General features: G+C 35.3%; 5 protein-coding genes across 21 annotated transcripts; 2 read left to right on the forward strand and 3 right to left on the reverse strand.

The window, feature by feature from the left end:
• Positions 1–406: 406 nt before the first annotated feature.
• On the reverse strand, positions 407–8,996 carry LOC124407792 (GTPase-activating protein and VPS9 domain-containing protein 1). Of its 6 annotated transcripts, none has more exons than XM_046884317.1 (16): positions 8,729–8,996; positions 7,598–7,745; positions 6,127–7,474; positions 5,819–6,006; positions 5,540–5,699; positions 5,222–5,383; positions 4,919–5,080; positions 4,537–4,807; positions 4,353–4,441; positions 3,852–4,270; positions 3,194–3,671; positions 2,792–3,021; positions 2,443–2,699; positions 2,121–2,332; positions 1,515–1,900; positions 407–1,426 (listed from the first exon to the last, which is right to left on the reverse strand). In XM_046884317.1, exons 2-16 carry the CDS (start codon positions 7,727–7,729, stop codon positions 1,295–1,297), a joined length of 4,626 nt encoding a protein of 1,541 aa, XP_046740273.1. In that variant the 5' UTR covers positions 7,730–7,745; positions 8,729–8,996; the 3' UTR covers positions 407–1,294. The 6 variants fall into 6 exon arrangements, with proteins under 6 accessions (XP_046740273.1, XP_046740270.1, XP_046740274.1 ...); XM_046884314.1 differs by having other exon boundaries at positions 5,222–5,395; positions 7,598–7,739; positions 8,729–8,995; XM_046884318.1 differs by having other exon boundaries at positions 4,537–4,795; positions 8,729–8,995.
• Positions 7,985–10,573, forward strand: LOC124407794 (DNA repair protein XRCC2). 4 transcript variants are annotated; one of them, XM_046884324.1, is made up of 3 exons: positions 7,985–8,747; positions 9,661–9,794; positions 9,861–10,573. In XM_046884324.1, exons 2-3 carry the CDS (start codon positions 9,678–9,680, stop codon positions 10,515–10,517), a joined length of 774 nt encoding a protein of 257 aa, XP_046740280.1. In that variant the 5' UTR covers positions 7,985–8,747; positions 9,661–9,677; the 3' UTR covers positions 10,518–10,573. The 4 variants fall into 4 exon arrangements, with proteins under 4 accessions (XP_046740280.1, XP_046740278.1, XP_046740279.1 ...); XM_046884322.1 differs by having other exon boundaries at positions 7,990–8,747; positions 9,661–10,573; XM_046884323.1 differs by lacking the exon at positions 7,985–8,747 and adding an exon at positions 9,100–9,197 and having other exon boundaries at positions 9,661–10,573.
• On the reverse strand, positions 10,459–14,562 carry LOC124407793 (sec1 family domain-containing protein 2-like). Of its 2 annotated transcripts, none has more exons than XM_046884319.1 (11): positions 14,439–14,562; positions 14,083–14,379; positions 13,669–13,920; positions 13,244–13,516; positions 12,554–12,741; positions 12,074–12,332; positions 11,869–11,997; positions 11,518–11,749; positions 11,295–11,397; positions 10,968–11,114; positions 10,459–10,875 (listed from the first exon to the last, which is right to left on the reverse strand). In XM_046884319.1, the coding sequence occupies exons 2-11, from the start codon at positions 14,272–14,274 to the stop codon at positions 10,659–10,661; spliced, it is 1,992 nt and encodes a 663-aa protein (XP_046740275.1). In that variant the 5' UTR covers positions 14,275–14,379; positions 14,439–14,562; the 3' UTR covers positions 10,459–10,658. The 2 variants fall into 2 exon arrangements, with proteins under 2 accessions (XP_046740275.1, XP_046740277.1); XM_046884321.1 differs by having other exon boundaries at positions 14,083–14,380; positions 14,436–14,562.
• Positions 14,563–15,170: 608 nt separating this feature from the next.
• On the forward strand, positions 15,171–19,869 carry LOC124407739 (RILP-like protein homolog). 7 transcript variants are annotated; one of them, XM_046884179.1, is made up of 8 exons: positions 15,173–15,631; positions 16,042–16,183; positions 16,310–16,437; positions 16,709–17,079; positions 17,423–17,449; positions 18,388–18,465; positions 18,627–18,725; positions 18,859–19,869. In XM_046884179.1, the coding sequence occupies exons 1-8, from the start codon at positions 15,332–15,334 to the stop codon at positions 18,980–18,982; spliced, it is 1,269 nt and encodes a 422-aa protein (XP_046740135.1). In that variant the 5' UTR covers positions 15,173–15,331; the 3' UTR covers positions 18,983–19,869. The 7 variants fall into 7 exon arrangements, with proteins under 7 accessions (XP_046740141.1, XP_046740142.1, XP_046740135.1 ...); XM_046884180.1 differs by having other exon boundaries at positions 15,174–15,631; positions 16,042–16,174; XM_046884185.1 differs by lacking the exon at positions 18,859–19,869 and having other exon boundaries at positions 15,171–15,631; positions 18,611–18,725.
• Positions 19,870–21,647: 1,778 nt separating this feature from the next.
• LOC124407737 (microprocessor complex subunit DGCR8) lies at positions 21,648–27,094 on the reverse strand. 2 transcript variants are annotated; one of them, XM_046884177.1, is made up of 7 exons: positions 26,949–27,094; positions 24,458–24,944; positions 24,245–24,328; positions 23,516–23,909; positions 23,112–23,389; positions 22,450–22,883; positions 21,648–22,277 (listed from the first exon to the last, which is right to left on the reverse strand). In XM_046884177.1, exons 2-7 carry the CDS (start codon positions 24,912–24,914, stop codon positions 21,945–21,947), a joined length of 1,980 nt encoding a protein of 659 aa, XP_046740133.1. In that variant the 5' UTR covers positions 24,915–24,944; positions 26,949–27,094; the 3' UTR covers positions 21,648–21,944. The 2 variants fall into 2 exon arrangements, with proteins under 2 accessions (XP_046740133.1, XP_046740134.1); XM_046884178.1 differs by lacking the exon at positions 26,949–27,094 and adding an exon at positions 26,253–26,745.
• Between the last annotated feature and the right edge of the window lie 220 nt (positions 27,095–27,314).

The following is a 27,314-nucleotide window of genomic DNA, read 5'->3' on the forward strand; positions in this document are numbered from 1 at the left end:
TCATACAATTATCATTTATTGTATTACGCCAAAACTACAGCATAGGTTTGAACATGGTTCACACTTGATCAACCAATATTAAGTTAGTCTTCTACATAACTTACATGCAGAGGACAAATATGGATTCAAAATCAATTTATCAAAAGGTCTTTGGCAATAATCCCACAAGGAATTCTAATCAATGACACTACATTGAAGTTATGAGAAGTACTGGTTGACTCCAGAACAACTTAGATACCAACTATGCCAGAAAATGCATACCAAATTTTATATGAAATAAATACTGATAGGTTTTTAACTGAAAATAAGATACCATAATTCTATTCAGGAAAACACAGCCAAAATGAGCCTAAAACTCCTCATACTGTTCTATACCATCGTGTCAGGCAACATTTTGAGCAAATAATTAAGGTGCGGTACATTTTGTTATTTATTTACTTTTTTATTGTGCAACATAATATTTGAAGAGAAGATATTAACACTATATTATTCCTCCACTAAAAAAATATGTATTGCAAAATATTCTGAGACCTTGTTATCTTGCATGCACCGTACGTACTAAGAGTATTTTCTCACTTATATTTCAAGACGACATCCATGCTGTATCTTATATTTTTGCATTGACGAACCTTGTTTTCCAACCTTACTTCCAAATTATCTTAAAATTCAGTAATTCTGTTATTATATCACACCAGAATAGAACCTACAAACTTATCAGAAATAAAATTAAGTTTTAGATCATGATATTAATAACTCTAAAAAACAAGCATGTTTCAGCATTAGTTTAATTTTTGTAAAGTTTGTTGAAGTTCAACAAGCCTCTGTTCCAAGAACTACTATTAGGACATATTCGGGATGATTGATTAGGGAAACTATATAGATATAACTTTTCTTATGTATATTTATCATTTTCTACGAATGATTCAAAACTAAACGTAAGACTGAATTGAATTAAATGGAGGATTATAATCCAAACAGAATTCATACCAAGTGTAAATATTTAGGAGAATTCAAAATTTCGAACACAATTATCGCAAGATATTGCAACTTAACAGTTTTTTTCATAAAGAATTATTGAATTTCCAAGTTTTGTTAAATTTTTAACAAAGATAACAAGTCGTATACGTGTGGTCAACAATCAATGTAGCTGCATAGTGCATAAACGTGCAACGAATGGTATTCCATTTATATATTTATTTTAGGGACATTGGACATTGATTATTGTGTTCCTATATCACTATCAGCTTTTACTGTTTAGGCAAACTGAATACTATTACGCCTACGAACTAACGAATTAGTCCATGGTCTTAATAAATTCAATCGCAGAACAGAACTGAGTCCACCAATACTGCTCTTCACCCTCAAATCTGTTTGCATAAAAACTATCCACATACTGAATCGTTGAGAGTAACGATGGTGGATTTGTCTAAAATGTATGAAAAATGTGTAAAAAATTTGAAAGTAAAAGTATTACATTTTGTGGGCTCAAAATTTCTTGAGATCTGAATATTTACCTTGATGATGACGAAGACAAGTACAGGAATTAGATCATCTGCTGCGGGAATGCCTCTCTCAGATGCCATTGACAGTAAATTCATGATAGTTGTCGCACATCTAAACACGCATTGCAATTTATCCCTTGGAGTTTTGTACGCTGAAATAGCAGCCAACTCTGCTTGTGCCCATGGCCACGGACATTCGTAATGATAGATTCGCGGAATACGAAGATCTTTGTGATTTGGTGTTACAACTTTGGCCAATTTTTTTATGTGATCCCGAAGTAATTGGTCTCGATGTATATCACCTTCCCCATTTGGATATAGAGCATTGTGATAGACTCGAGCCATTACAGTTCGTTCCAATACCATTCTGGCTAGATCTAGTTGACCTTCACTAGCAACTATAACGTAAAAAAAAAAAAATATATTCACTAATATGATTCATTAGTGACTTCGATTTCTGAAATCTAATAACTGCTATTGAAATACCTAACTAATATTACTAGTAATTAATGAGCATGATAATGAATTATAAAAGAGTTTCGAAAAATCACCACTGCTTAGCCTACATATTTATTAGTCAAAGTGTTTCATTCATTTTTGAAAGAATTAATTTCTCACCTTGCCAGATAGGATCTCTGTCCATTTCCGTATGTATAGATCCTAAGAAGTTATCCACCATATCTTGTTTCTCATCAGCTAAAGTGAGTTTTTTGAATTCGTCGCAAAAACGTAAAAGAGATGTTTCTCTCTTCTCTAAAAATACTCTGACGCAAACAGATACCAAATGGCTACTTACTGCATCACGGTCGCACTTCACTCTCTCACCCAATCTGAAAAATAGGAAATTAAAATAGTCAAATCTAGAACTGGCATCTCTGATATAAAATCAAAATCAACTCTTTTATATGTATCTAAGTTAAGGTGGTAATAAAATACTGACCTGTCCAGATGTGCCAGTGTAGACAACAATCCCTGACGACATCTGATCAAATATGCAATATATGGAGACCGTTTTTGGTAATCGTCCCTTAGAGATTTGAACAGTTTTCTACAACCGTCATCATTAAAAAGCCTAACACAGCGTAAAGTTTCATGAAGATGTGCAATTAATGCTCTATCTTGCAAATTGATTGCTTCGGCAAGCTGTAGTTGGAGAAAAGCAACCAACTCATTTTCTTTCTGCATCCAAGCATTTCTCTGTGCAATGAAATTATAAAATACTCAATAAGATGTTATATCTGAGTAAAATATTTACTTTAAATCAGCTATATAATAAATATACAACATACAGCAGATGCAGTACTCCAAGGAATATGTTGCAAATCTGCTGTGCTCAGTACCATGCGTAACTTGCGTTTAGCATCCGAAAATGCAAAAGATAATTCTACATTGTTGAGGTCTATTGCTAATCTTTCGTCTTCCGCTTCTTTTGTTCTTGAATGACTACTCTCTATAGATGCTGTATCACTAGTTGCACTTGGTTTTCGTCTGTACTTTGCTAAAATATCATCGGATGTATCTGAAATGTGAGATAAATTTTTGAGTGATATTCATACATCAGATGCAGTGCAATGAAATTGCTTCCAAAGCTCATTACCATTGTTCAATACCAATAAATGTCATGAATTACACAGAAAAATGAATAACCCCATTGCAACTTAACAAAAGTTTAGAAAACGCCTACAGCTCACCATTGTTAATACTGCTGCTCAAATTAGTTTCTTCGGACATTATCCTGCGTATTCTGATTCTACCGATGTCGACCCCATCACCACCAGCTTCTCGATCATAGCATCTACTGAGGTCATCAGCACCCCTCAAAGATTTTCCTCTACGATTTCTCAGGGATAATTTCAATTTCCCGAAAAAGCCCCTCTTATTTTTTTGCTCATCATCAAGTAATTCTTTATCCCCTCGTTCAGCAGTCATGTCAAAACTGATACTTTTTGGTATGGCACCTGTAGATACGCTGGGCTTTGAAGTAGTTGAATTGATACCGTCAATTGCATCAGTCCCACCATTAACCATTGGTGCTGGTAAGGGTGAATCTGATGTTGCGGTAGTATTCTTTGTCCTTGACTCAGAACCAGAGCTGCTACTTGACGTCAAACTCGCAGTGCTCAGTCTGACTACAACGTCTCCACCAGTGGCCATTCCAGTATCCAATTCCTAGTGTGCAAGAACAAGAATTATTTTCAATACTTAGCGCACATACTTAAATATAACCAGTTTCACAGTGAAAAATGTAATATGGAAGAGTCGTTCTAAAAAAGGAAGAAAATTAATTGTTCGACTTGAAAATTAACTACAGAAGACAATCTGTGGAAATATAATTCAATATTTACATACTTCAGCTTTGACATCTCCATTTGTGAGCTTCTGGTTTGGGAGGGATGGTGCTGATATATGATTGGCCAATAATAATGCCGGTGCTACGGCAGCTGCACTTATGTGATTACTACTTGTAGCTGAACATTCGCTATTAGTTTTTCCATTATCGATATGCAATTTATCCATCAAATGCACGAGTCTATCATCCCCGCCTGACTTGTCATCTCCGTCATTGATATTGTTTGCATTATTATCTATATACTCTAACGTCCGTCGTCGATAATCAGATTTAGCTCCCCCTCGTCCAGTTACATTCCACAAGGAAGGTGTAAGAGAAGCAGTTGGAGATGGGGGTACAGGTAGGCTGGGCTGAGCAATTGGCTCTTCACGAATTGGCCTAAACAGAGCACCTGGACTACCAACACCACCTAAAATGTCTAAAACAACATGAATACCAGAATTTCCAGACTTAAAGAGAAAAAAATGAAGTAAAATTCTTAGGCTATTTGAGTTTCTTACGTGGATTTAACGGTGGCGGCGTTTCTACGTCAATTTCAGCATCACCACGACTCTCCACTTCAATCTCTGATCTTGCTGTGTCGTCTGACCTAAAAGTGACATAATTGAACAGTTTCAGATCATCAATTAGTATTGTCAAGTACAAAATTGTTTCCTACATGTATCACAATTGAAAAACCGTTACCTCGCAACACTTGCAGTGTCATCTGTGTCAACTTCAGTCATCCTCTCCGAGTCACTAGCCAGAACATCGGTACTCCAAGCTTCAGATGCAGTTTCACTAACATCAAGCATAGTCTGGCTGGGTTCTACAGGTAGAACTGGTTGCACAGATTCAGGAGGTGGAGGAAATGGAAATCGTTCAACTTGTTCAACTATTTCACTGTCAGATGCCAGTACATCAGTGGACCATGTATCAGATACCAAAGAAATAGTTTCATCCCCTAAAAAGTATCCTTTGTATGGGATGGACATGAGATATGAGTGATGAGATGAGAAGTTGTTTGTTAGAATTTGTTGAATGACATGCAAGTATGAAAGTATGTTAAAGGTCGATTTGAAAATACCTTCAATGAGCTTCTTGATCTCAAATTTGCAAAACTTATCGTCAATTTCTGAACGGCTCTGCTTTGTTGGTATAGTGGGTGGAGGTAGATCTAGCTGCCTCACTTCCCCAACAGCTCGTCCGTCATCACCTTCCGTGATTTGTGACGAAGGTGTATCACGACCTGGTTAAAGCATAATAATTTGACAAATAGGTTGCTATGAAAATTTACACAAAGTACAGGTACTTATCACGAGGTTGTATACTAGATTAAATGAAACATTCGCATAGGATTTTACAGTTGATTGCAGTTTTTGAATATTACCAGAAATGTTTGGTGTACCACGTCCAGAGACATTAGCCGAAACCATATCCGAAAGGTTGTCATTTTGATCCTCAGTTTCCAGTTCAAGTGATGAAGCAACACTGTGGTTAGAGGCAGCCTCAGATACCGCTTCCAGATTATCAGATGTATTGCCAATTGATCCTTCAAACAATACTAATCATATTAATGCAGGGGTGTAATTGATCATGACAGTGAATGATGATCTTGGTACTTGAAATTTTTTCACACCATAGATAAAATGATAGTGAGTGATAGCGCTAAAATACAATTCAGTAATTGATGTCCATTAGTTAATACCTTCATCATGAGATATCGAAAATCTAGTCCGCTTCTCCTGTGTTTCAATACGCTCCATGTTACCATTATCATTACGATTGTGTCCATTCGGTAAATTTTCTGAGAGATTTAATCTCACAGTCCCACCTTCAATGTTATCTTGCATTTCCATACAAAGAACCTGATAAATGAAATCAAAAAATGTATCATTTAGTCAAATAAAGATGATAAGTACATACATTTGATCTAGTCCAACCAATTTCCAACTGATCTTTGATTACCCAAGAAATAATTATTTACCTTTTGCTCACTGAGTAAACCAACAGTTTCTCCTAAATTCGAGACAAAAGGTATGACTAGAACATTTTGTGGAGTCTTGTCTAGCAAATCATCTTCAGTACCAGAGGCACTGTTTGCATCTTCACCGCCATCTGTTGCTGTATTTAGTGCAGATGATGAAGTCACACGAGTTGCACGTCCTTTCCCAACTAATAAGAAATCATACCAACATTCTGATATTAAAATGTGCCCTTACGTCCAAATATGATTATTTTAAAAGTATTAATTTTCCCTGTTATGTGCAAGTTTGTATGGTACAGTTAATGTACCTTTTCCAAGAAGCCCGCCTCGTTTGCTGGGTGTTTCAGGTGAAATATGGTTTGCATTCTTTTGAGCACTTGGAGCACCACATGGTAGTTGCGATAATAATTCATTCAACTGTTTTCTATCAATACTACTTGCAAGAACAATATCATTGTCCCCGTGGTCTCTGGCTACGGTTTGTAGGAATGTAATTAAAGCATTCAGTTCACTTTCCGTGAATAAAGCAGCAGATCTGGCAAGTCCTTGTAGTTTCGAGCCATCAACCATGGCTGGTTCATCTTCTAGCTCATCCGTCGCACTTTCCAGCATACCATCGAGCAACGATGATACAGAATCTTTTTCAAATTTCCGATATAAATCTATCACCTTACTGTCGACATTCTGATATTTGACGAGGGACATCATTTGTAATATCTGACCAACCTGCATCAGGTTGAATCGAGCAACGTAACTTATTGGTGCATCTGTGATTCCGTATGGTTCCGGATTTACAATTGCTGGACAAATAAAGTAAGTGAATACAAGGTCAGTGCACATTGCATGTACTTCCTTAGGGTCAACATTTCCACTTTTAGCTAGAAGCCCTGCCATTTGTCTTACCAGCCAGCAAACGCTGGTAGGAAAGCAATGCATGTTTTCTCTAATGCTTATTATAAATCTGTTGGTAATGCGTTCGAGCGAATTGATTGTCCAAAGTCTGTAGCGCTGCAATTTAGATTGATACTCAAGAGTCCCCTCCTTTCCAAATTTTTTCAGACGCTCAGCGGGTGTAAATCTGATTGGGGCTTTTTCTGGATCAATATCCAAGAACATTTCATCTTCCATCAATAGCTGCATAATTGGACTGTGCAAAGCTGCTGTGAGGAATAATTTTGCTGAAAATAAACTTTCGTGGAAAACTGAGTAGAATCGTGAAAATGCACAGGTGCCATGTCTGAGTAATCTTCTGGGATTGTCAGATGGAACTATCTGCAGGAACATCAATTGCCTCAGCAACTGCAGAACCAGTATTTTGTCTTCTGGCAATAAGCAGCTACCAAATAATCCTGCAGATAGCGACTGAATGACGCTCTGCATAGACTCTGGGATTAATCTGTCCCCTTCTACCAGACATGATGCTAAAAGTTTTGGAGATTTTCTTAAGGCCTGCAAAAATTCCCCGTAAGCCGAACATGCTTGATGACGCAAATGCTTATAAGCATCAACGAACTGTGAGTTTTCAAGGGTATTAGCTCGCTGACAGCACGACGCAGGCGTACAGTTCGGCCTCGAGACTATCAAACGATTCAAATTAACTCTCTGTTGAGCTGTGACCCAGGCCTGTTGAGCCAAGTCTGAGGAAACATATAAGACCTGGAAGTAGATAATTTCTCATAAGTAAATATGAATTCAAGCTTTAATGATTTTTAATAAAAGTAACAATTATCAGACAGATTTTCAAAAATTTCATTCTAGTGTGGTTATAGATATATTTACTTTCTGATTCAAGTTCTGCAAAGTTTGTTGCTCCGCACTGACGAACAAACGTTCTTGCCTAAGGTGCCCAGCTAATTCGATCATATCCCACTGCAAAGTTCCAAGGGAGTCAACGCTATTTACTGAAGACATAGTGGGAAATCTGTAATTAAGCAAAAAGACTTGCAATAGACATGCATACATGATAATTGGTCATTTGTCTAATTCCATGCTTGTGATCTGTCAAACAAATGTAAGACAGACAATTTACTCCTGCGTGCAAATATTTAGCAACATATGAAACTAACCAGATATTCTTCTGCATTAAATCGCATGACTGTAATTGCAGGAGTAATGAAATAGCAGGAAAATTGTTTTTTTATTCAGCAACATATGTTTAGATTGTAAGAGAATTGTTGATTTTGAGGCCAGAATGTATAATCTTAATGTGACAAAGAAAATGAAGTAATTCTATGTATTTTAACAATTCAAGTAGACTGCCAAGTATTGAGAATAGCTAAATAACTCAGATCAATACATTTGTACTCTTAACGCTGATATTATTATCGAGAGGCGTGTATCTGAAGAATAACTGTAACAAAAGGCGAGCTATATGTGAAGATAAAACATGCAATGTACAATCTTTGCAGTAATAAACGAAATGTGATTGGAAATGATCTACAGCATTGGTAACAGTTGTAGGGTTGAAAGAAAACTGCAATCGTTACATGGCTCAAGGTCAAACAACATTTTACTGATAAATGTAGAATTAGAAAAAATCTTCCAATGACCAAGTTGTCCTGTTCATCCAAGTCTAGAGGATTCAAATAGTTGATATATTTCACATCGGGCATAAACAACCTTAGACGTTGACAAAGGAAATGTCAAATGTGACAGTTCAGTACTCTGACACATAATTGTTTTTTTTTGTGTTTTGCGAGTGAAAAAATTCTGATCGAATTCAGCACCATTTGTTGGAGAATAACAGAGTTCTATGAAGTTGTGAATTACGGATGATATTGAAATAGATGCCTGCAGCTTGAGTGGAAGGAAAGAAAATAACTTAGAGTGAGAAATTTCACCTACTCCACTAAATATTTCGATCGCACAGCACTAAATCGAAAATATATCTAAGCAAGCTATGTAGCACACCTGTCTGCCACTGCCGTCAGTAAGAACCGCGTTATTATTGCCGTCCTCCTTTCACAGCAACACCCCCAACTGATTCACGACCATTTTCTATTTTAGGTTAGGATTTTTTTCTGGAAATGGCCGTTCTGCAAAACTACAATATATGCCGTGATCACAGTCGTTACACACTTATCATGATCTATGCATGTATACACCGTACTTTAAATCGAACTATTTAGTTTGATATGGCAGTCGCGGGAAATCCAAATGGATGAATAACTGCCAAGTATATGCACTGTAGACGTAATAATATATAAATATCACAAAAATATCAATAAAAACAAAGGTATAAGTGGTATCGGTATACATGCGTAACAGCCCAACTTAAGTCATGTCACATTACGATTAGCACAATATGTTGTTCGGCAGACGAAAAAAATATGGCATGATTGTGTAATCACATGAATTATGCTGTCAGCGGAATTTCAAGGTTTCTTAATTTTGAACGTTTATTAATTGTTGAGTAATCAATAGAAAGCTGCGTACACTCGCATATGATACATGTGCACGAAAAAAAATATTTATTGCTGATAGAAATTAAAATTAATCGTGTTCCAATATACATTTTCTCTAAACCTTGAGAGGTTACGACACGCTTACGAGATTCCCTAATTATATTTACAAATTATCTATCAAGTATTTTTTCAGCTGACTCACGTATGGCCATACACTTTTGAGAAATATAATTTCATTTCTAAATATACCACAAAGCACATTTTCATAGATTCCTTTCAAATTAAACAGAATTACTGAGATTTGAATCATTATACCAATGAAGTAATTGACACAAAGTCATTATGACACTTGCTTCATCTTTTTTATCTTCTTGCAAAAGTGCTTGTTAATTTTTCCTTTTTTTTGTACACAAACTTGACAATGTAATTTACTCATAGGATAAATAATATTGACCATGGAACAGTCGATACATGTCGAGACTGGGGCTCAGCTCTTGGCTCGGCTCATGAAAAGACCCATCCTTCATGAACTGGAAAAAGTTTTATTCTCTGAGGGTCCAAGGCCAAACGAGGTGATTGAAGTATCTGGAAATTTGTCTAGTGGAAAGACACTTTTGGTAACTCAACTAATTGCAAAGTGTCTCCTGCCGCGCAGGTACAAAGGCATTAAACTGAATGGACAAGAGGCAGGAGTTGTGCTTGTGAATACAGATCATCATTTTCACATACCCACTCTGGTTGATCTAATGGCCTGCTTTATACGTAATAACAACAACGTGAGGAAATTAGGTGCCGATATCTTTGATGATAAAGTCATCAAGAGTATCATTGAAGAGTCTCTTAGATACTTAACTATTATAAATTGTTATGAAAGTAGTCAATTCTTGGTGGGCTTGCAATCACTCCAAGGTATACTGTCAAACGATGATAAAATAGCAATTGTTGCCATTGATAGTATATCTTCTTACTATTGGCAAGACAGGAAGCACGGAGAATGTTGGTCTATGGACGGATACGTGAAAAGCTGTTTGAAAACAATGCAAAAGCATACCTTTGGTCACAAAATCATTCTCCTTTACACCAGACCCAGTGATGTGGAATCAGAGAGGAAAGAGGCTGTGGTTCGTGCCTCTCTACCGAATGAAGAAAAAGTTCATTATAAAATACAACTTCATAAACAGCATGATGTTAATAAATTTTCAGCTGTGGTTGAATCCGCAATTGATAAGAGGAATCTCAGTTATATTGTAAGTAACAACGGTATAGAATGGAGAACATGTTACAGTAAAGGGTAGAAACGATGTATAGTATGCCTGCTCCAAAAATAATTTTTTAACATACTTACAAATCAAAAAGAATCACATCTGTATATACATATAGTTAAAATAAAATAAAGAAAGCATTGTACTGCAATACAGCAATGAAGCAATCATCCGTTATTTACTTCCCGATTTTTTCAAAAGTATATGATTGGTCACATCACATGGATTCAACAATCTGGATCCAGCTATTATAATTTGAGAACTAGGTTTTTTGGAGACGATCATATCCTGAACAATTTTTATTTCTTCTGCAACGATGCCTCCCAATACATATATTATTATGTAATCGTTATCGAGAGGATGTTGTTTTGTTCGACCCTTTAAAAGTAAACTGAAATTGAAAATTAATAAATTGCCAATTATAATCTATATAACGTGTAAAATGTAATTATGTAATCAGGTTTAGAAATTTTCTTTACTTACTTAAATCCAGCGGTAATACGAGAGAACGTTTTACATTGAAGATCTGGTACTTCAGGCCTCTCAGGATCAAGTAAATCCATTACCAGTTGTTGCAATATCCCAATGCATTGAGCCATCTCTTGTGGACTGGGCTTGAGCATCAATGACCTTCAAACATGGTACATATTCCAGAATAAATCTTTTTCTTTAATTCACCTACTGTTTATTTTTATTTGGCATTGTAACAAGTCCTTTCACTAATGAAAGAAAAATTTAAGCCAAGGTTAGATTGAGAGTATATTCACCAAAAAAAGTGCACTACGTCTCTATATTAAAACAAATACTCACTTGTACTTCTGCAAAGATTTTCGCATCTCTGCTATTCTGTGAAGCTTTGCCATAATATCGTTGGCAATTTGTGTAGACATTTCTTCCGTTAGTACTCGCTCCCCTAGTTCAAAGGATTTGAAATATATTTCATTTATTATTAATATTCGGCGGCACTTTTAAAGCTAATGCTTGGATTGCAAAACTATGATCTCCAAACGGTAACAACTTATTGAATACTCACCGAACAATTCTGATGACAGATTCGTTATTGGACTATCTGAAGTTGTAATGAGTTCATCGTCGTGCTTACCATCTTCATATATTGCTTCAGCCAAAGCTTCCTCCAACTGTTTCTCTTGCTGTTCAATAAAACGTATTTCTGTTCCAGCAAGAGCATATATGTACACTAATAATCCCAATAGATTTTCAATCGATAAACCTCTTGTAGCACGAGTCTTTATAATGTTACTTAACTGTTTGAACACGAAAACATTTTACTATTACAATTACATCAAAAGTACAGTCAAAACTCATAAGTTTTGTCAAATCAACGTTGTAGTATAATGAGATAATGAAATTATGCAATCCTTACTTGAGCTAGAATACTCGAAGAGTCTCTACTGACTGCTAGATTTTGTAGTATTAGTTTTTCTAGACTTATTATCAACTCGATTTGAGATGTCTTATTTGATTTCAATGCTTGAATCACGGCTAATACTTGCTAAAAAATAAGAGAAAATTGTTCTATATGTAAAATGCGTGAATAGTATTTAATTAACTTCGTAATTTTGTATTACCTGAAGCTTTTTACTTGAGTCTAATATGAGGCTCAAGTCATCAACATTTCTCAACTTGTGTACAAGTTTTTCTAAGCTATGAGCTGTTATTCTAGTGGCAATTCTTGTCTTTGGACTTTCCTTAGAAAGTAATATATCTGACAGTAATTTGTGCAGAGTTATTAAAACATCTTTCTGTTTATTTTTCATTAATTGATTAATCATATTAGAATCATTGCTGGCTAAGCACCCTGGTGCAGAGTACCTCGGATAATTTTCACTGTGGATAAAGAGAAGAAGTACTTATTTCATAATTGACAATGAGTGTGATAGACCGTTGTCAAGCCTTCGATCAACTGTTTGAATCTCTAGTTTAGAATGGTTACAGGCCTCGTTTGGCACTTCACACAAGATGAAAAGGCAAGTTGACAAATAATGAATTAATGCAAGTTTAATTTGATGTATGTCTAATATTTGTGACAATCAGCTTTTGATACTCACACACCATCTCCATTTGGACCCAAGACTGTCATATCCACTGCAATGTCATTCTGATGATCAGGCAAACGTGGCAGAGTACTTAATATTTTGCCTAACAAGGACTCAGTATTGTGACTTGAAGCTACACATAGATCCAAAGTCCTATCAACCAGAATAAGGGATACTCCGGCAGTTTTACCTGTGAGACGCTGGGAAAATAAATTGCATTAACATTTCTCAAAGTTTCAGTACCATAGCTTTCAATCTGAAAAACAAAATAGTCGAACGCTGGTTATTAATTCTAATGGGGATCTGGTACCTATTCGGATAACTGAACTGCGATGTTACATTGGGAAAAAGTACTGATTTGCCTAAAGCAATAAAGTGTATTTATTTAAAACCGACCAACATGTCAGTACTACACTTTTTCTATTGATTGGGACAAGTTGGACGATTTTTTTCTACTTTACAACGTAAGTTCGTTTACAATAAAATGTAAAGTTCAATACCAAATTTTGTTTTTACCAATTGGTAAAGACTACCAGTGAAAATCAAATGTATGTAACATATAGTCGTACGGATAACTTGACATTTGGATAAACCAAATCATTTTTTGAATAATCGACAATTCTGATAACTGACATTTGGGTCATCAACGGTTCACTGTGTTGTTATTAATAGGTATTATCGCAGTCTCCATTTGAAATGTACCTTTCGTCTGTCAACAGCAGCCGGTAACTTCTCCAGCTTCTCTGCAACATTCTCACTCAATTGACCAAAGTAATAAATATCTTCTCTGAGATTGAAATTGGTAAACATGCTGTGCAAGGAGCTAACAAAGTGATCGACGTTTTCTTTGAATTCTTCACAACGATCTTCAGTACTAAATGGTGGCATGAGTTTCCAAAATGGAGGAGTCACAAATAGATTTTCGTTAATCGATGCTATGAAGATTGGGCGGAACATAATGGTGGCAACAGGTGCCTGGAAATAAATTCAAAGTTGAGGATTTAGAGAGAAATACAAAGAGTAAGAAATTCGTCAAATCTTGTCTGGTGCGAAGATTGTTAGTCTCATCAGGAAATTTATTTAGTTCTGAATTCCGTGTATGCAATTGGATAAATGAATAACTTTACCTGATCCATTTTCTCTCCCAATCTTGAGCTCATCCATCTGATTACGTCATGTTTGAGGCAATCGTAACTGTCAATATAATCTGACTTAGAATTAGAACCATATTTCAAGACACTGCTATGTGCAGCACATATAATAGTACATTCTTGAAATCTGTTCATATTGATAATTGTTTCTAACGTATGCTGATAGAAATCGGGATTTGCAGAGGTGTATACAAAAACTGCTTTAGTGGCCTTCTTGACTTCAGCGTCCTGAAAAAATGTAAAAAACAGAATGACTTGTATAAAATAATAAGAAAGTGAGAGACATTTAATTAAGAAGTCAAATCAAAGCATAAGATACTGAATTTATGTGAAAATACTTTTGTTATTACTACCTTAAGAATATTAGAATTAAACTAACAAAAATCTTACTCCGAAGTTGTGCATCAATAACTCACGAACAGCGACTACTCCAGCATATTGCAATCGCTTAATTGTGTTGTCACCTGTGTACCAATGTAAGCATTCCAGTGCTGATTTATCGATATAAACAACAGCATTGTTGACATGTTGGAAAAAATCCTTCCAACAATTGTCCGTAAAATATTTAACTCTGTTATCCATTTGAAGAGACGAAAAATTTCGTGAGCCTAGTTATTACTATGGACAGTTTTAATATGTGTCTATTCTTTTATGTAATTCACAGCACCTTTCTTTCGCCGCTTGTCTTCTGAAAATAAACATATAAAATAACTAATGACGAATATCGCTGACCATATTTCTACCTTCCACACACGTCAGCATGACAAAACGTTAGCAGACGACAGCGTGATCTGGCCTGACACCGGGTTGTTTTTGGAAAGTGGGAATCCCTGGGAGGGCTGCTGAATAATTCAGTTTCCCAACAGAAGGTCTCAATACATATATCAGTGGGTCTCAACTGATCCCAGTTCCCAACAACCTTTTAATATCAATATATCAGGGTTCTTAAATGTGACTGAATCCCCTAGGCGGACACGAGGTCACAGGGAAGTAGCCGGAGCCTTGCGAGCCTCGGTCTTCGACAAATTTGCGCCACGGGTCTTTCGATTTTGGTGGAAATTCATGCTGTACTCAGATGAACCTCTAGCCAGCAGTTTATCTGAAGCATCAGACATCTACCAAAGGAATGTCGTTTCACCCTAATTGATGAAACAATCCGTCCTATGTTCAACGACTCAACATTGAAATGATGCGGTGCCCATGTCGTTAACTTCAAAATAATTCCCTACTCGAGGGGTACGTCATTATCGTGCATACGGATGTACGTTTTCGCAGTTCGCACATATACCTGCGAGAACTTTATCAGATTTGTCATTAGACGTTATTCAGTGGCAGGAGCGTACAAATAGGTATGCGTGTCGTAGGTTTTTTATCTTGTGTAGGCAAACACGATGTAGCTCATGTAGCGACTGAAGTATCCACACGTGACCCACACGCATCACACAATATGTACGCACACATACAAACACACACATAATCGGACACACTCGGCTGTCAACCAGCCGCAGCCCATACGGAGTGACTGGCTCTCGACTGCGTATTAAAAAAGTGATACAGACCCTGTGTATGGACTTGTGTCGGCGGTTGAATATTTTCTGTCGCATATATAAATAAAGAGGCTAATTAACAATTATAATTAATGCCTTTTTATTTAATAATGCATTCAGAAATGGAAGAATATGAGGCGGACGTGTCCGTGGTGGACGTGTACGATATCGCTTCGGAAATTGGAAAGGAGTGTGAAAAATTGATAGATGTTTTTGGGGCGGATTCTGTAACTAGTCTTATGCCAAAAGTCATCAACGCATTAGAGCTGTTGGAACGATTAGCGACTAAAAATGAACGTGAAAATACCACTGTGCAAGAGCTCAGATCCAAGATTTCACAGTTGGAAAATGATAAGATTGAAAAAGCAGAGGATAGGCAAAGATTTGAAAAGGTCAGTGTTTCAAATTAAAGTGAAAAAAAATTATTGTTATTAATCATTATCTTGAAAGATTAGTAGTATGCCTTGGGTTGTTATTTTGCTTCTTTCATACATTGAAAGATATATATAGTATCAGAAATATAATTGAATTAAGCTTTGATGAAGTGACCTTCATCAACCATTTAAATATTAAACAATTGGGCATGTTATCTGTGCAAAAGTACAGTTTACAAAAAACTATTTGAATTCTGCAAATAAATTACAACATTTTTCCAAAGCAATCGAGCTATCCAAACAATTAGCCACTTGACGATTTGCTTGTTGGGTTATTTATCATAGAACAGTTATCAATTTGTAAATTCTAGCAATTCAATGCATTGTTTTATTAGAAGTGGTGCAGTTTGTATTCCAATTATTAACAGGAATTGGAACAAATTGAGGATCATTGGCGACAAGAATCACGAGACTTGGTGGGTATGGTAACAAGACTACAAGATGAGAATCGCCGGCTAGCTACAGCCTTGCAGGAATCACGTAGCGACAGTGAGGACAGCGGTAAACAAAGTACTAACCCCGTCCCTGATTGTCTAATTGTGCAAGTAACACTGCATGTCACCAATTAGCAATGTAACATCAAAGTTTCTTTCCAAAGTTTTCACTTAATATACCTACTTTAATATTTGGTTTCAGCATTCACTGCTAGTCAAGAGGTAGATGTCGCAGTACTGCAACGTTTAAGAACCATGATTGATCAACAAAGGGACCAAATTAGAGCTAGGGACAGAGAACTGTCTCAAAAAACTTTGGAAATTGAAAATGTATGATCATTAGCTATAAAATTTGACTATACTACTTCAAAAATAATTTACAGCGGTAAACTAAAACTTGGATTAATTGAGGTGGTCTGGAAGTGAAATACTTGCTATGCCAAAAAGATTGATAAAGTCAGAGTACGAAAAGTTTCAGTCCTTATGACAACCTCGGTTGCAAACTACAATAATTAATTCAAAATATTATCACGATGCAATACAAACACTTAATATAATTGATTGATATTTTTAAACTCAATATATTTCTTGTAAAATCCAGCTAAGTGGTCAAGTTGAAAAGCTTGGCGTTGTGGGCCGAGAATTAAGACGCAAACAGCGTCAGGCACAGATGCAAGCTAGAGGGCTTGTCGAAGAACGTGCAGATTTCCTTGCCCAACTTCAAGACCAGAATCGGGAACTCATCAATCTCCGAGCACGCCTTGGTCTAGCTAAAAAGGAAAATGAGGACCTAACAAAGTACCAGCCAGCTCCCGATTTTGCTAACAAAGCAGTATACGATTTGGATGATCCAGACCGACCTAGATTTACCACTGCTGAACTCAAAGAAATCTTACATGAAAGGAATGAACTAAAAGCTAGAGTTTCCGACCTGGAGGATGAACTTGAACTCTATCGTCCTAAGCCTGAGACGTACGTCTACATGTCAATGCTATCTAGCACAACACGTATATTTTGTATAAAAAGTTAACGTCAGCAAAGATTAACAGTCTAACTTTCAGTTTTTTTTATTAATATGTGCATCGCCTCTACTTTTAATTTTTTAATTTTTTTTTTTTTTAATTGATATTAAGATAGTAATTCAAAATCCACGTACTTCGCATTGAAGGTTGTACAGATAGTACCTAGCTTATAGTACTGAAGTACAGGACATACTTGACACAACTTTTTAGTATCTTAATGTCGACAGTATTTTTTTACAGCTAACCATAGCCAAAGTATTATGGTAATATTATATTATTTTCAACTACTCCAGGACCTTGAGTTGTGCAAGCCCGTATAGGTAATTTTAATTTAAATGAAGTTTATTTTTTATTTTTCATTTGTCATTTTATTTTTTTCACTTCCTTTATTATTGAAAATTTATTAAAAAGTGTTTGTTATTTTTCATTCGATTCATTCACTTTGACTCGTGGAATTTTATTTCTGCTGAACATAACAATGCCACAAGCAATTATGTGATACGTTTCAGTTTATCCAATTATTATTACGTACTGTGATATCGATGTTTGGTTGGTAATAGTACAATTTAAAAGAATAATGTTCCATAATGAAAATGGAATTTGGTATGACATTATGAGATAATAATTTTAGACCGGTCAAATAATAAACCATCATTGTTATTTTGTTGTTAGCTGTTCTCGTATAATTCTTCTAACTACATACAGTGTATGTTCTGGATTTTATTATTTTTTAGTTTTGTCACAGCAATTTAATCATTTGGAGCTGAACATTTCCTTTACTTTTGATATTCTGTAAAACATCTGATATCCAGTAACTTTTGTTATTAGTCGAGCCAAAAGTCTACCAATAAAGAATGGATACCAAAATCCTTATCACAGATGGTACGATTCTGTTTCCAGTATTGAAAATGTATATACATATGTAGAACTAAATTCAATCCGATTCAGCTTGTGGCTTTTATCAAAATTAACAATCATTTTTTGGTGCATCAGAACTGGAATGAGTTATTAGTTTTTTGGATACAGCTGAAAATTGATTTTATGAAATGTTCTGCAAAAATCAGATTCACATTATTTGTCGTAATTTCAACAACATGAAAAATATCAATTCCTACTATTTGAAATTAAAACAAACAGTAATTGAGTTATTTCAAATGCAGCGAGTTGTTGTTTATCATTTGAATTTGCACGCTTTTCAACCGCATGGCTGTTTGATTTGACCTACACTTGCTACATGTGCACATCAATCTTGAGGCAGTGGGCAACCCGCGATTCCATTTAGTAAAGGACAGAATTACATCGCTACTTCTCCTGCCACAGTGACTAATGTTACTCCGTAAGATTGCTCCTCAGCTATGCTAATCTGATATTAAACTCTATAACTCTGGCTACATTTTTTTACCAAAATGCTTCCCTTAAATTGAATCTTATATTTTTATTAACCAATTTGATGAGTACGTGAGATTGTTTCATCAACATAGTGTTTGTTTATATTAGGCCCGAAGATGACAAAGATGCACCAGTACAAGGACCATTACCCTTCGAGCCAGATGATGCACCTTGGAAAAAGTCATCAGAATCTGGGATTCGAAAATTGTAAGCATGTTACATAAGAATAATTTTATCAATGTAAAATAAATTTCAAAAACGGGCATTTAGACAACTTTATCAATGCATGCATTAATATTTTCTAAATTTACCAAGTATACTGACTACCATTTCTTTCCAGCTTCCGCAAAATATTTTCTGAAAGCAGTGGCAGTTTTTTAGGCAGTAGCAGCCCAAGGAGAAGTCTTTCTAGTCTCTCCAAAATGGCATTGTCTGGCAATGGTGCAAGTGATACATCGATTTAAACAGTCAATCATTAATCGTACTGGGTATGCAAATTGGTATTTGAACTTCGTGATGTACAACTAATTCTTAGGCCAATTTCTTATGATATTAAATAACGAGATTCATATTATCGAATGGCACTGTACTGAAAATCTTTTAATTTAAATAGTCGTAATTGACTGAAATCGCATTTCTTTTGCTGTTTGTATATACAATCACTGTTATTTCGAGTTCCATTTTTTCTACCGTTCGAAATGAGAAGTCTAATATCTTTGAAAATTTGAATGATGTATATTAATCAATTGAATAGAAAATACGAGTTAAAATATATTATTATACTAGAAGTGCTATGAAGTATGTATATTAACCATCAGCATTAAACACATATCTGTACTTGAAAATTCAACTCAATGTTCCGGAAAAAGTCTCTATTGGATTAGGACATTAACATAAAATTCAGTATGGAAGATAGAATCTATTTGTTTATCCTTAATCATATCAAACAAAGGTTCCTTTTACGAGTTTACCGAAATTGCAACCTCAAAAGCAATATTTTACTACATCAACACTAAGTACACTTATTTTTATTATTGATTTTGACACCACCCTCATTTGTACACACACACACAGAATGTATGTATAGTATAACCACACACATTCACATACAAAAACATATCAAATCTCGAAATCCATATTTACCAAAAGTCCTATGTAGATATGTCCTACCAAAAAATACATTGTACTTGTAAATTGATAGTATTGAACGTTAAACAGAAGGCCATTGCAATGTATACATAGAAATTAATTATTAAGAACACAGGATTCACATAAAAAATATGTAGTGTAATGTCATACAGGGGTAGAAGACCAATAACGTATCCTACATTTTATGGGCTTATAAACTTTATGGCCATCGTATCAGAATTATAACACATGAAAAAATATTACATGTTCAAGCTTGGAATAACTCAGTCACTGATAAAATTCAATGAAGTAAATTTGTTTTTGACAGGTGAAGTACCTAGTATCACATAGTTTAGCGTAAACTGCATTTAGTGATACAACAATGATGAATCATTGTCATCGGCTTGAAGATGATGCTGAATATGTAACTTGGTAACCTTAGATTAAAAACGTATCGGTAATGACAAAGACCAAATGTGTTTACGTGCTTGCATGAGATTGTTCCACTAATCCTTAAATTGTCTAGCTTATCACTTTACATTGACTCACGGTCTTTCTAATACTAGCAATATATATATATATATATCGATGATTCAAGCAAAATCAAGTGGATAATGATTGCAGATACATACATTTTTCTTTTCGATTCTAACAGAATTCGGCCACTTATGAAACCTTGGCATCGACCATTTTGACGACCTTTTTTCTTGTGACTCGGTTAATCGATAGAAACTTGATTAAAAAGTATTGACATTTCATCAAAAATTCTCTTGTGAATCTTTGACGATTCTTCAGAAAATGTGAGCGAATTCAAATGAGATCTATCCTAAGTTGGAAAAAAGATATATATACTTTTTGCTAAAAATCAAAGATGGCAGAGTTCCAAGAGTAACCGCATCTTGTTGGAATGACCGTCATCCGAATCGTGTCAAGAAGCCGTTAAAAAATCATTAAAAATATTAAAAACTCTTTTGCAGAGTAATTCGTATTCTGATAAACAACTTTGAATAGCAATATACACTCCATGACATTTTTCTGCATAAAATTTGGATTCAAAAATTAGCACAGCTGTGTTTTCAATATTCATTGTATTATAAAGTGCCAAAATGAACGTTACTGTAGGATTGAACAAATAAAAGTTTTTAAAAAACAATAATGTTACACAATATATAGATTTATGTGTCTAAAATTCCTTGCCAATATTCTTCGACATTACTTCAATAAGTTAATACAACATTACAGATATCAAACTAGTAGTATGAAAATTGAAAGTTTAATCGGAACCAGCCGTGAGAAATTTTTAAATTAGTATCTGTACCGACAACGATAATCTGGTACTGAAGAATATATTGATTTGAGTGCTATCGTATCCGCTTGACATTATAACAAACACTTGACACCATAGTACTGCTGAAGTAACAGAGAGGCTTTACAATATAGCTCGGGTGATCTGGTAACAAAGATTACTAAAAAAAAAAAACACGGATGACGTGCTTCATGTTTTTAATTACCAGTTGGTATTTTAATTAATTATTACAAATGCAAAACAGACTTAATCTCACTTCTGTCACATACATTTTTTTGTGAAGTCTTATGGATGAGTAGAGTCAAATAACTGGGCAAGATTACCAATTATTTGCTGCAAAACATACAATTACTTAAAGTGATAACTATCGACTGGCAGTATGTTGGGATGTCTGGGCATTTCCATGTCAATGGAGTCACTTTTTTTTAAATTCTCGTCTTTATATTTTCTCTCTTTTCAGAGAAACAAAGAGTCACTGTAATCACGCTGAAAATGAAAAGGTGAGTTTCCACTAGATCTTCACGTTTTGAAGTCTAGAGAATCAACGTCAATCAATTTCAGATGAACAGCTGTCTGATTGGATAAAGCTGGATATAAATGACGAATGCAACGTTTCTTAATTCAATGCTAGGTTTGAGACATTACATTGACAGAAGAAAATAAAAAAATTTATGTATCTTAATCTCAGAGTTCTACATTGTAACTTGTCTGAATTATGTCAAAACTCCACTACTGCGCGCTTCGTGCGCCCACTTAACCGTCGGCAAAAATAAAAATGGAAAGCCCATGCGGATGTATAAGTGTGTGAATCTAGCAATTTATATACTATATTGTTAATTCAGTTCAGTAGCACGAATTTGGTGCCTTAATATACTATGTTATAAAATAACTGGGGGTTGAAAAATTACGATTCTAACTGATTTGTTTCGATTACTAAAATCGCGTTATTTTCTATTTAAGAATATTGATAAATGCTAAATTAGACTAGAGTGTTATAAGTCAACATTGTTTAAGTTAGCAGCAGAACCAGTTGGTAAATCTGGTGGTAAAAATTTACCTATTGGCTGAATGGCCTTTCGTTGTTCAGCCAACATTCTCATCTCCTGCCTAAGCTTACCTAAAATTGCATGATTTGGTTGGTTTACCAAAGCCTTACCCTGTAGCAGTGTGATTTCCTGTTCTAACTGCTTTTTTTCTTTAAAAGATTTTACACTCCTTGATCCGTACAACCTCAACAGTGAGCCCCATGACTGTATGTGCGGATGTAGTCGTTGTAAGATTGCCTGTGCTGCACGTTGTTTACCATCTTTTTTATTTCGACATACCTTCAATCATTCAAATACCTTCATTTTAATTCAAAGAAAAACCAGCAAAACCCACCAATTCATTTACTAAAATATGTTTTCACAATATCTTACACTACAATATACATTACAATCCGTTTAATTTTGCTTGTTGACTTTACAAAATATGTATTAGAAGCAGTTTGTTACTTACCACAGTAGCTTCATGTTTACCAACACGCATTGTAAACTCGTTGCGCTGGTGTTTCAACGTATTTACAGAATAGTTGATATGCATATCGCCAAGGCCAAAATTCCTCTGTAGACAAGTAATCAAAATTGCATGCGGTGAAGGCTCCGTCGTTTTTGCACAGAACTCAGCTACCCGTGGATCAGTTATTGTAATTTCGTCAAAGAACGAAAGGTCAGCCTCTGTGGTCCCTCTTGAGGCCTTGAGAGCCCTACTAGAATTATTTCCAGTTCCGTCTCCTGATTCTCCTGAAATCTTATCGCGCATCTGAGGAATTAGGATTTCGAGTGTTTTGCGGGCTGCGTTGGCTTTTGCTTGTTTTTTACTGCTACCAAAGCCACTGCCATATTCCATTTCGTTTATGCAGACCACTGCCGAGTATGGCGTTGACGCATTCTCTGCGGATAAATGTTTCACTTTTTATTTGTGTATCGACATGATGAAATTATTTGAGAAACGTAAATACCTAAATGTTAAACTTATACTCTGCACTTGTAAAGTCAATTTTATTCACAATCAAATGGACCTCTGATATGCATTTATAATATCTCGTAAACAATCAAACATAATTGTTCACAGTAGGACAGCTGAGGATCTTCCAATAAGAAACAAGATAAAGATCTCACCTAATTCTTTGAATTTATAAGTTGGCTGCTTCTTCAGAGCATGTTGGACATACTCGTGCAAAATACACACATAACTTTTTCCAGATGGATTCATAATCCAGTGTTTCGGGGGCCGTTGTCCCCCACTATCGTCACCTGCAATTGTACTATTGTTTCCAGAGACTCCAGCTCCACCAACTGGAAAAGTTATTAATTTGGTACCATCGGGTAATGTGGGCCGTTCCAGCTGTTTACGATGCTTCTTGTTCTTTGTGAACTTTCTTCGCGCTGACCACGACCTATATAACAAATTTTCAGATCAAGTTAAAGTTTGATATCCAAGATAATCAAATACTGCTACTGAACGTTTCATCTTGGCCGAATAGAACGTAAAGTAAAAGCTGAGTGAAAATATTCAAACGTACTGAAATCTCATGACTTTAATTGCTTTGAAACGAAATAAAGCTTGACAGTAATTTCTGAGTTGTTCACTGTCCAGAGAATGAGCTGCCCTATTTTCTTGAATAGTCTCAATTTTAGCACTGGGTAAGCTACACGTCTCTGCAGCAGGTTCGTTTTCTCTCTCCTTTCTTCTCTTCTCTTCTTCTTTTTCCTCCTCCTGCAATGCTCTTCTGTACTGCAAGCAGGGCACAGCACTGACAGGTACTTCATGCTTACGCACACTACCTGGTCCAAGGAAATATGGTTTAGCTAATGTACAAACACGACTCTGCTTGTGCAAGTATAATGGAAGGCCACTGTTGTGGGTCACTTGAACCCACCCTTCTGGTAGAACGTCAAAGTGATTGTGACCAATTTCTGAAAATTTAACATAAAATTTTCTATATAATATCCATCTTACAGTACTTTTAGATCGAAGAAAATAGAAAAATCTCGAGGTTTCCAGTGACCATAGTGATCGAGTATTTGGTGATTGAAACAACACTTGAGAAATAATCAAGATGTTTTGCATTAGTTTTTGAAAGGTTCCCAAGATATTCATCTAGTCAACACCTCTTTAAAAAATTAATATTTATAACTTTACTTTGTTCTACTTCATGATCTTAATAATAAGCTAAGTATGCTTTTAGGAATTAGAATTTCCCTCGAATGATGTATGAGTGTGAGAGATTTGTTAAATTACAATATCATACCATCTAAAACCAATTTCTCTTTTTCCTCGTACGGCATTGCATCTGATTTTTTTCTACGCTTTCCTTTAAATTCGTCAGGCAGACCTGCAAAAAATAACTAAATATTAGTAATGTATATTCACAGTGCCTGTTCTGACTCACGTTAGGTGATACCTCTGATGTAAGGCATTCATGTAAGTGAAAATTTTACAGTAAATAAAATTGAGAACAAACCCTCTTCAAGCATGGCTTCGATTTCTTCATCTGGCACATCAGAATCCATACTATCAGTTGAATCTGTGTCAGAATCAGAGCCACCTTGATCTGGGTGTCTTTCCAAATCGTCGAGAACATCAAAATGTCTCAAATCATCACTGGTACAAGGATCATGTTCACTAAGATTTGAATCGTTGTCGTTACTCTGGTCATAACCATTCTGTACATTTTGGCTGCTATGTTTTGAGAAATCGCTGTCTTGTTCTGAATTCTCTCGATTAATGTTATAATTTGAATCAGATCTAAGAACACTTGCAAATTTCATGTTGTCATCCTCATCTGATTGCATGTCCAGGTTATTCTTAAATGGGCACTCTGCAGGTTTTCCCTCTTCCGTATTTGGCAAATTTGCATCTATAGTACTGACCTCCTCATCTAATTTCAATCTCTTAGGAGAGTTCTCATTGTCAGACATGATGCCAGGTTTCAAGTGTTTTCCAATATGCTAGGAGATGAAATTAAGATGCTACAGAGACATGTAGTATTGATATTATAATGATGGCGAATACAGCGTACATTCGAAACTGTTGCATGTGACAAAATTATTAATGTTCACGTTCACGGAATGTATAGAAACGATCAATCAGTAAAATAGACAAAGCTCCATTATGCTCTACCTTGGATCTATCCAACACAAATACTACAAGAATATGAATTTGGTTCTTATAAAATATCGAACAAATGTATTTCTACATTTTCATAGATGAATGGTAATTTTGATCCCTATTAATGAACAAATGAAAGTTAAAATGATTCGTTATATCTTACACAAGCTGCCCTTATTTGTCATAAATATATTTTATACATATAAATTTTATATATATATGTGTATGTGTGTGTGCAATAAATATAGATATATTTATGAGAAACAAGGGTTATATATTAATAATTGACTGCAGTAGTATATATATATGTATATATGTCCATTAGACTGTATCAAAAAAATTGACTGTTTTTTTTTTTTTTAAATATACTGAAAATATTGTCCAGGATACCGAAAAAAGGCACCTGTTAAAATGGGACCTCTTAATTTTAATACTAAGAAGTGCCTCATCGCGATTTTCTACTTTCCATAAGAATAACATGGCAAAAATGGTTCTTGCTCCTTGCGATTTTTATAACTAGATAACGACGCGTCGTACAGAAAATTCAAAAACATGTCTTTGTAGGAAATTGAACGTTCTATAAAAGAGGTCTCCTGTTATTTTACGATAAATCTATTCTTTCAAAAGTTATTTGAGGTCCTTTGTTGATATTTGACCTTATTTTTATTTGTTATAAAAATCGCGAGGAGCAAGAACCATTTTTGCCATGTTATTCTTATGGAAAGTAGAAAATCGCGATAAGGCACTTCTTAGTATTAAAATTAAGAGCTCCCATTTTAACAGGCGCCTTTTTTCGGTATCCTGCAGAGCGATTCTGTAACTCATTTAACGCTAATGCATAGCCCCGCACTCACCCGCGCAGCCCGCCAGTACCTTGTTTTCTGTTAAAAATTGTCAATCCATGGCCATCCCGAAGCGTCAACTAGCGGAAAACAAAAGTTAACACTAGCGTTAGTTGCGTTAACGAGTTACAGAATCGCTCTGCTGGACAATATTTTCAGTGTATTTTTCAAAAAAAAAAATAGTCAATTTTTTTAAATACAGTCTAATTTCCATAGAAGAGTTCAATAACTTTTTTAAAGATATTTATATATAGCATAGATATATAGGTATGCATAATATAACTCAGGCAAAATAATAACAATTACTGTATTGTAATTATTGCATGTGGATTCAATTCAAGCGTGTTGTTTGGCTGCACCACTTTCACCAATGACAACAAAGTCCAATCAATTTGGAGCCATTCAAGAAGTGGCAACGAAAATTGGACATTTGCATTGATGTTAGCAGTTTGTAGCCTGGTATATATCCACAACAAAATGCTAGACGATTGAATAACCAGAGGCGAAATAAACTGTAGAAGTTGATTGATGATTTCAGCATTGTGTCAGCTTGTTAGCCCCAGGACTAGACAGAGACAACATAGAAAAATTGTTTCCGATACTAGTCGGGGCTAGCTGCTGGCTATTGATCAGTAGTCATTTCACATAGATCAAACTGTGACAAGTATCTATGGCAAATGAGTTGGTTTTTTTTTTTTTTTAATATTTCTTGTAAAAATGCCGAACTAAGCAGTTCAGATAACTCTGGTCACAGTTAAAATTGATATCTAAGTCAATTTCTGGCCAGATTACAAATCAGATTGTCATTCGAAGAATCAGAATGTTGTTTAACGTTCTCTTCGACGAACAATGTGCATTGTCACAACTCGTTGCAAGCATCAATTGTATTGTTTGTTAGGACAAATTCTGAATCATACTACTACAACTCGTTTGCGTCGAATTAGCCCATATTTTTTATACACAATCATGATAAATTGAAATTAAAATCAAATACCGCAATACCTGATTTATCGGTTATCGATTTCAAGCAGATAAATTCACACTTCTAAGCCACAAATTACTCGTATAATAGTATAATCTCAACTCTCATTTCTCCCAACTTGTCTCGCGTCTAGATGTTTACGTTTTATACACGGACGCCATCTTTTTAAAGGTGATATGATGAATAGGCCGAACAGGCCATCAGCAAAATGCTTCATTCACGAGCTCACCGTATTTTTACGTTCTAACGGACACTTTAGGACAATTTAAGAGTTAGATTCTAAAAATATTACATTCAGTAATTTGGGTTGCCAATATCGATTAAAATATCACTCACAATAGACTTAAGTGCAGTGGTAGTGCAGCTGTTCGCGAACTCGTCAAAGA

This window comes from Diprion similis, chromosome 6 (genome assembly GCF_021155765.1).
Source record: "Diprion similis isolate iyDipSimi1 chromosome 6, iyDipSimi1.1, whole genome shotgun sequence".
In the NCBI taxonomy this organism is placed as follows: Eukaryota; Metazoa; Arthropoda; class Insecta; order Hymenoptera; family Diprionidae; genus Diprion; species Diprion similis.

What these genes read in the sequence shown, in the direction of transcription:
- LOC124407793 (XM_046884319.1), bottom strand. Translation starts at nt 14,274, where the DNA reads ATGGATAACAGAGTTAAATATTTTACGGACAATTGTTGGAAGGATTTT. An exon ending in CTGCTGTTGACAGACGAAAG is followed by an intron (nt 12,742 to 13,243) that starts GTACATTTCAAA and finishes TTATTTTCCCAG; the next exon opens with CGTCTCACAGGTAAAACTGC. An exon ending in CGTATTACCGCTGGATTTAA is followed by an intron (nt 10,876 to 10,967) that starts GTAAGTAAAGAA and finishes TTTCAATTTCAG; the next exon opens with TTTACTTTTAAAGGGTCGAA.
- LOC124407794 (XM_046884322.1), top strand. Translation starts at nt 9,678, where the DNA reads ATGGAACAGTCGATACATGTCGAGACTGGGGCTCAGCTCTTGGCTCGG.
- LOC124407739 (XM_046884179.1), top strand. Translation starts at nt 15,332, where the DNA reads ATGCCTTTTTATTTAATAATGCATTCAGAAATGGAAGAATATGAGGCG. An exon ending in TGAGGACAGCGGTAAACAAA is followed by an intron (nt 16,184 to 16,309) that starts GTACTAACCCCG and finishes ATTTGGTTTCAG; the next exon opens with CATTCACTGCTAGTCAAGAG. An exon ending in GAATCTGGGATTCGAAAATT is followed by an intron (nt 18,726 to 18,858) that starts GTAAGCATGTTA and finishes ATTTCTTTCCAG; the next exon opens with CTTCCGCAAAATATTTTCTG.
- LOC124407737 (XM_046884177.1), bottom strand. Translation starts at nt 24,914, where the DNA reads ATGTCTGACAATGAGAACTCTCCTAAGAGATTGAAATTAGATGAGGAG. An exon ending in CGAAGCCATGCTTGAAGAGG is followed by an intron (nt 24,329 to 24,457) that starts GTTTGTTCTCAA and finishes TATTTTTTGCAG; the next exon opens with GTCTGCCTGACGAATTTAAA. An exon ending in GTAAACATGAAGCTACTGTG is followed by an intron (nt 22,278 to 22,449) that starts GTAAGTAACAAA and finishes GAATGATTGAAG; the next exon opens with GTATGTCGAAATAAAAAAGA.
- LOC124407792 (XM_046884314.1), bottom strand. Translation starts at nt 7,729, where the DNA reads ATGTCTTCAGTAAATAGCGTTGACTCCCTTGGAACTTTGCAGTGGGAT. An exon ending in GCCGCCACCGTTAAATCCAC is followed by an intron (nt 4,271 to 4,352) that starts GTAAGAAACTCA and finishes ATGTTGTTTTAG; the next exon opens with ACATTTTAGGTGGTGTTGGT. An exon ending in TTGTCTTCGTCATCATCAAG is followed by an intron (nt 1,427 to 1,514) that starts GTAAATATTCAG and finishes CATACATTTTAG; the next exon opens with ACAAATCCACCATCGTTACT.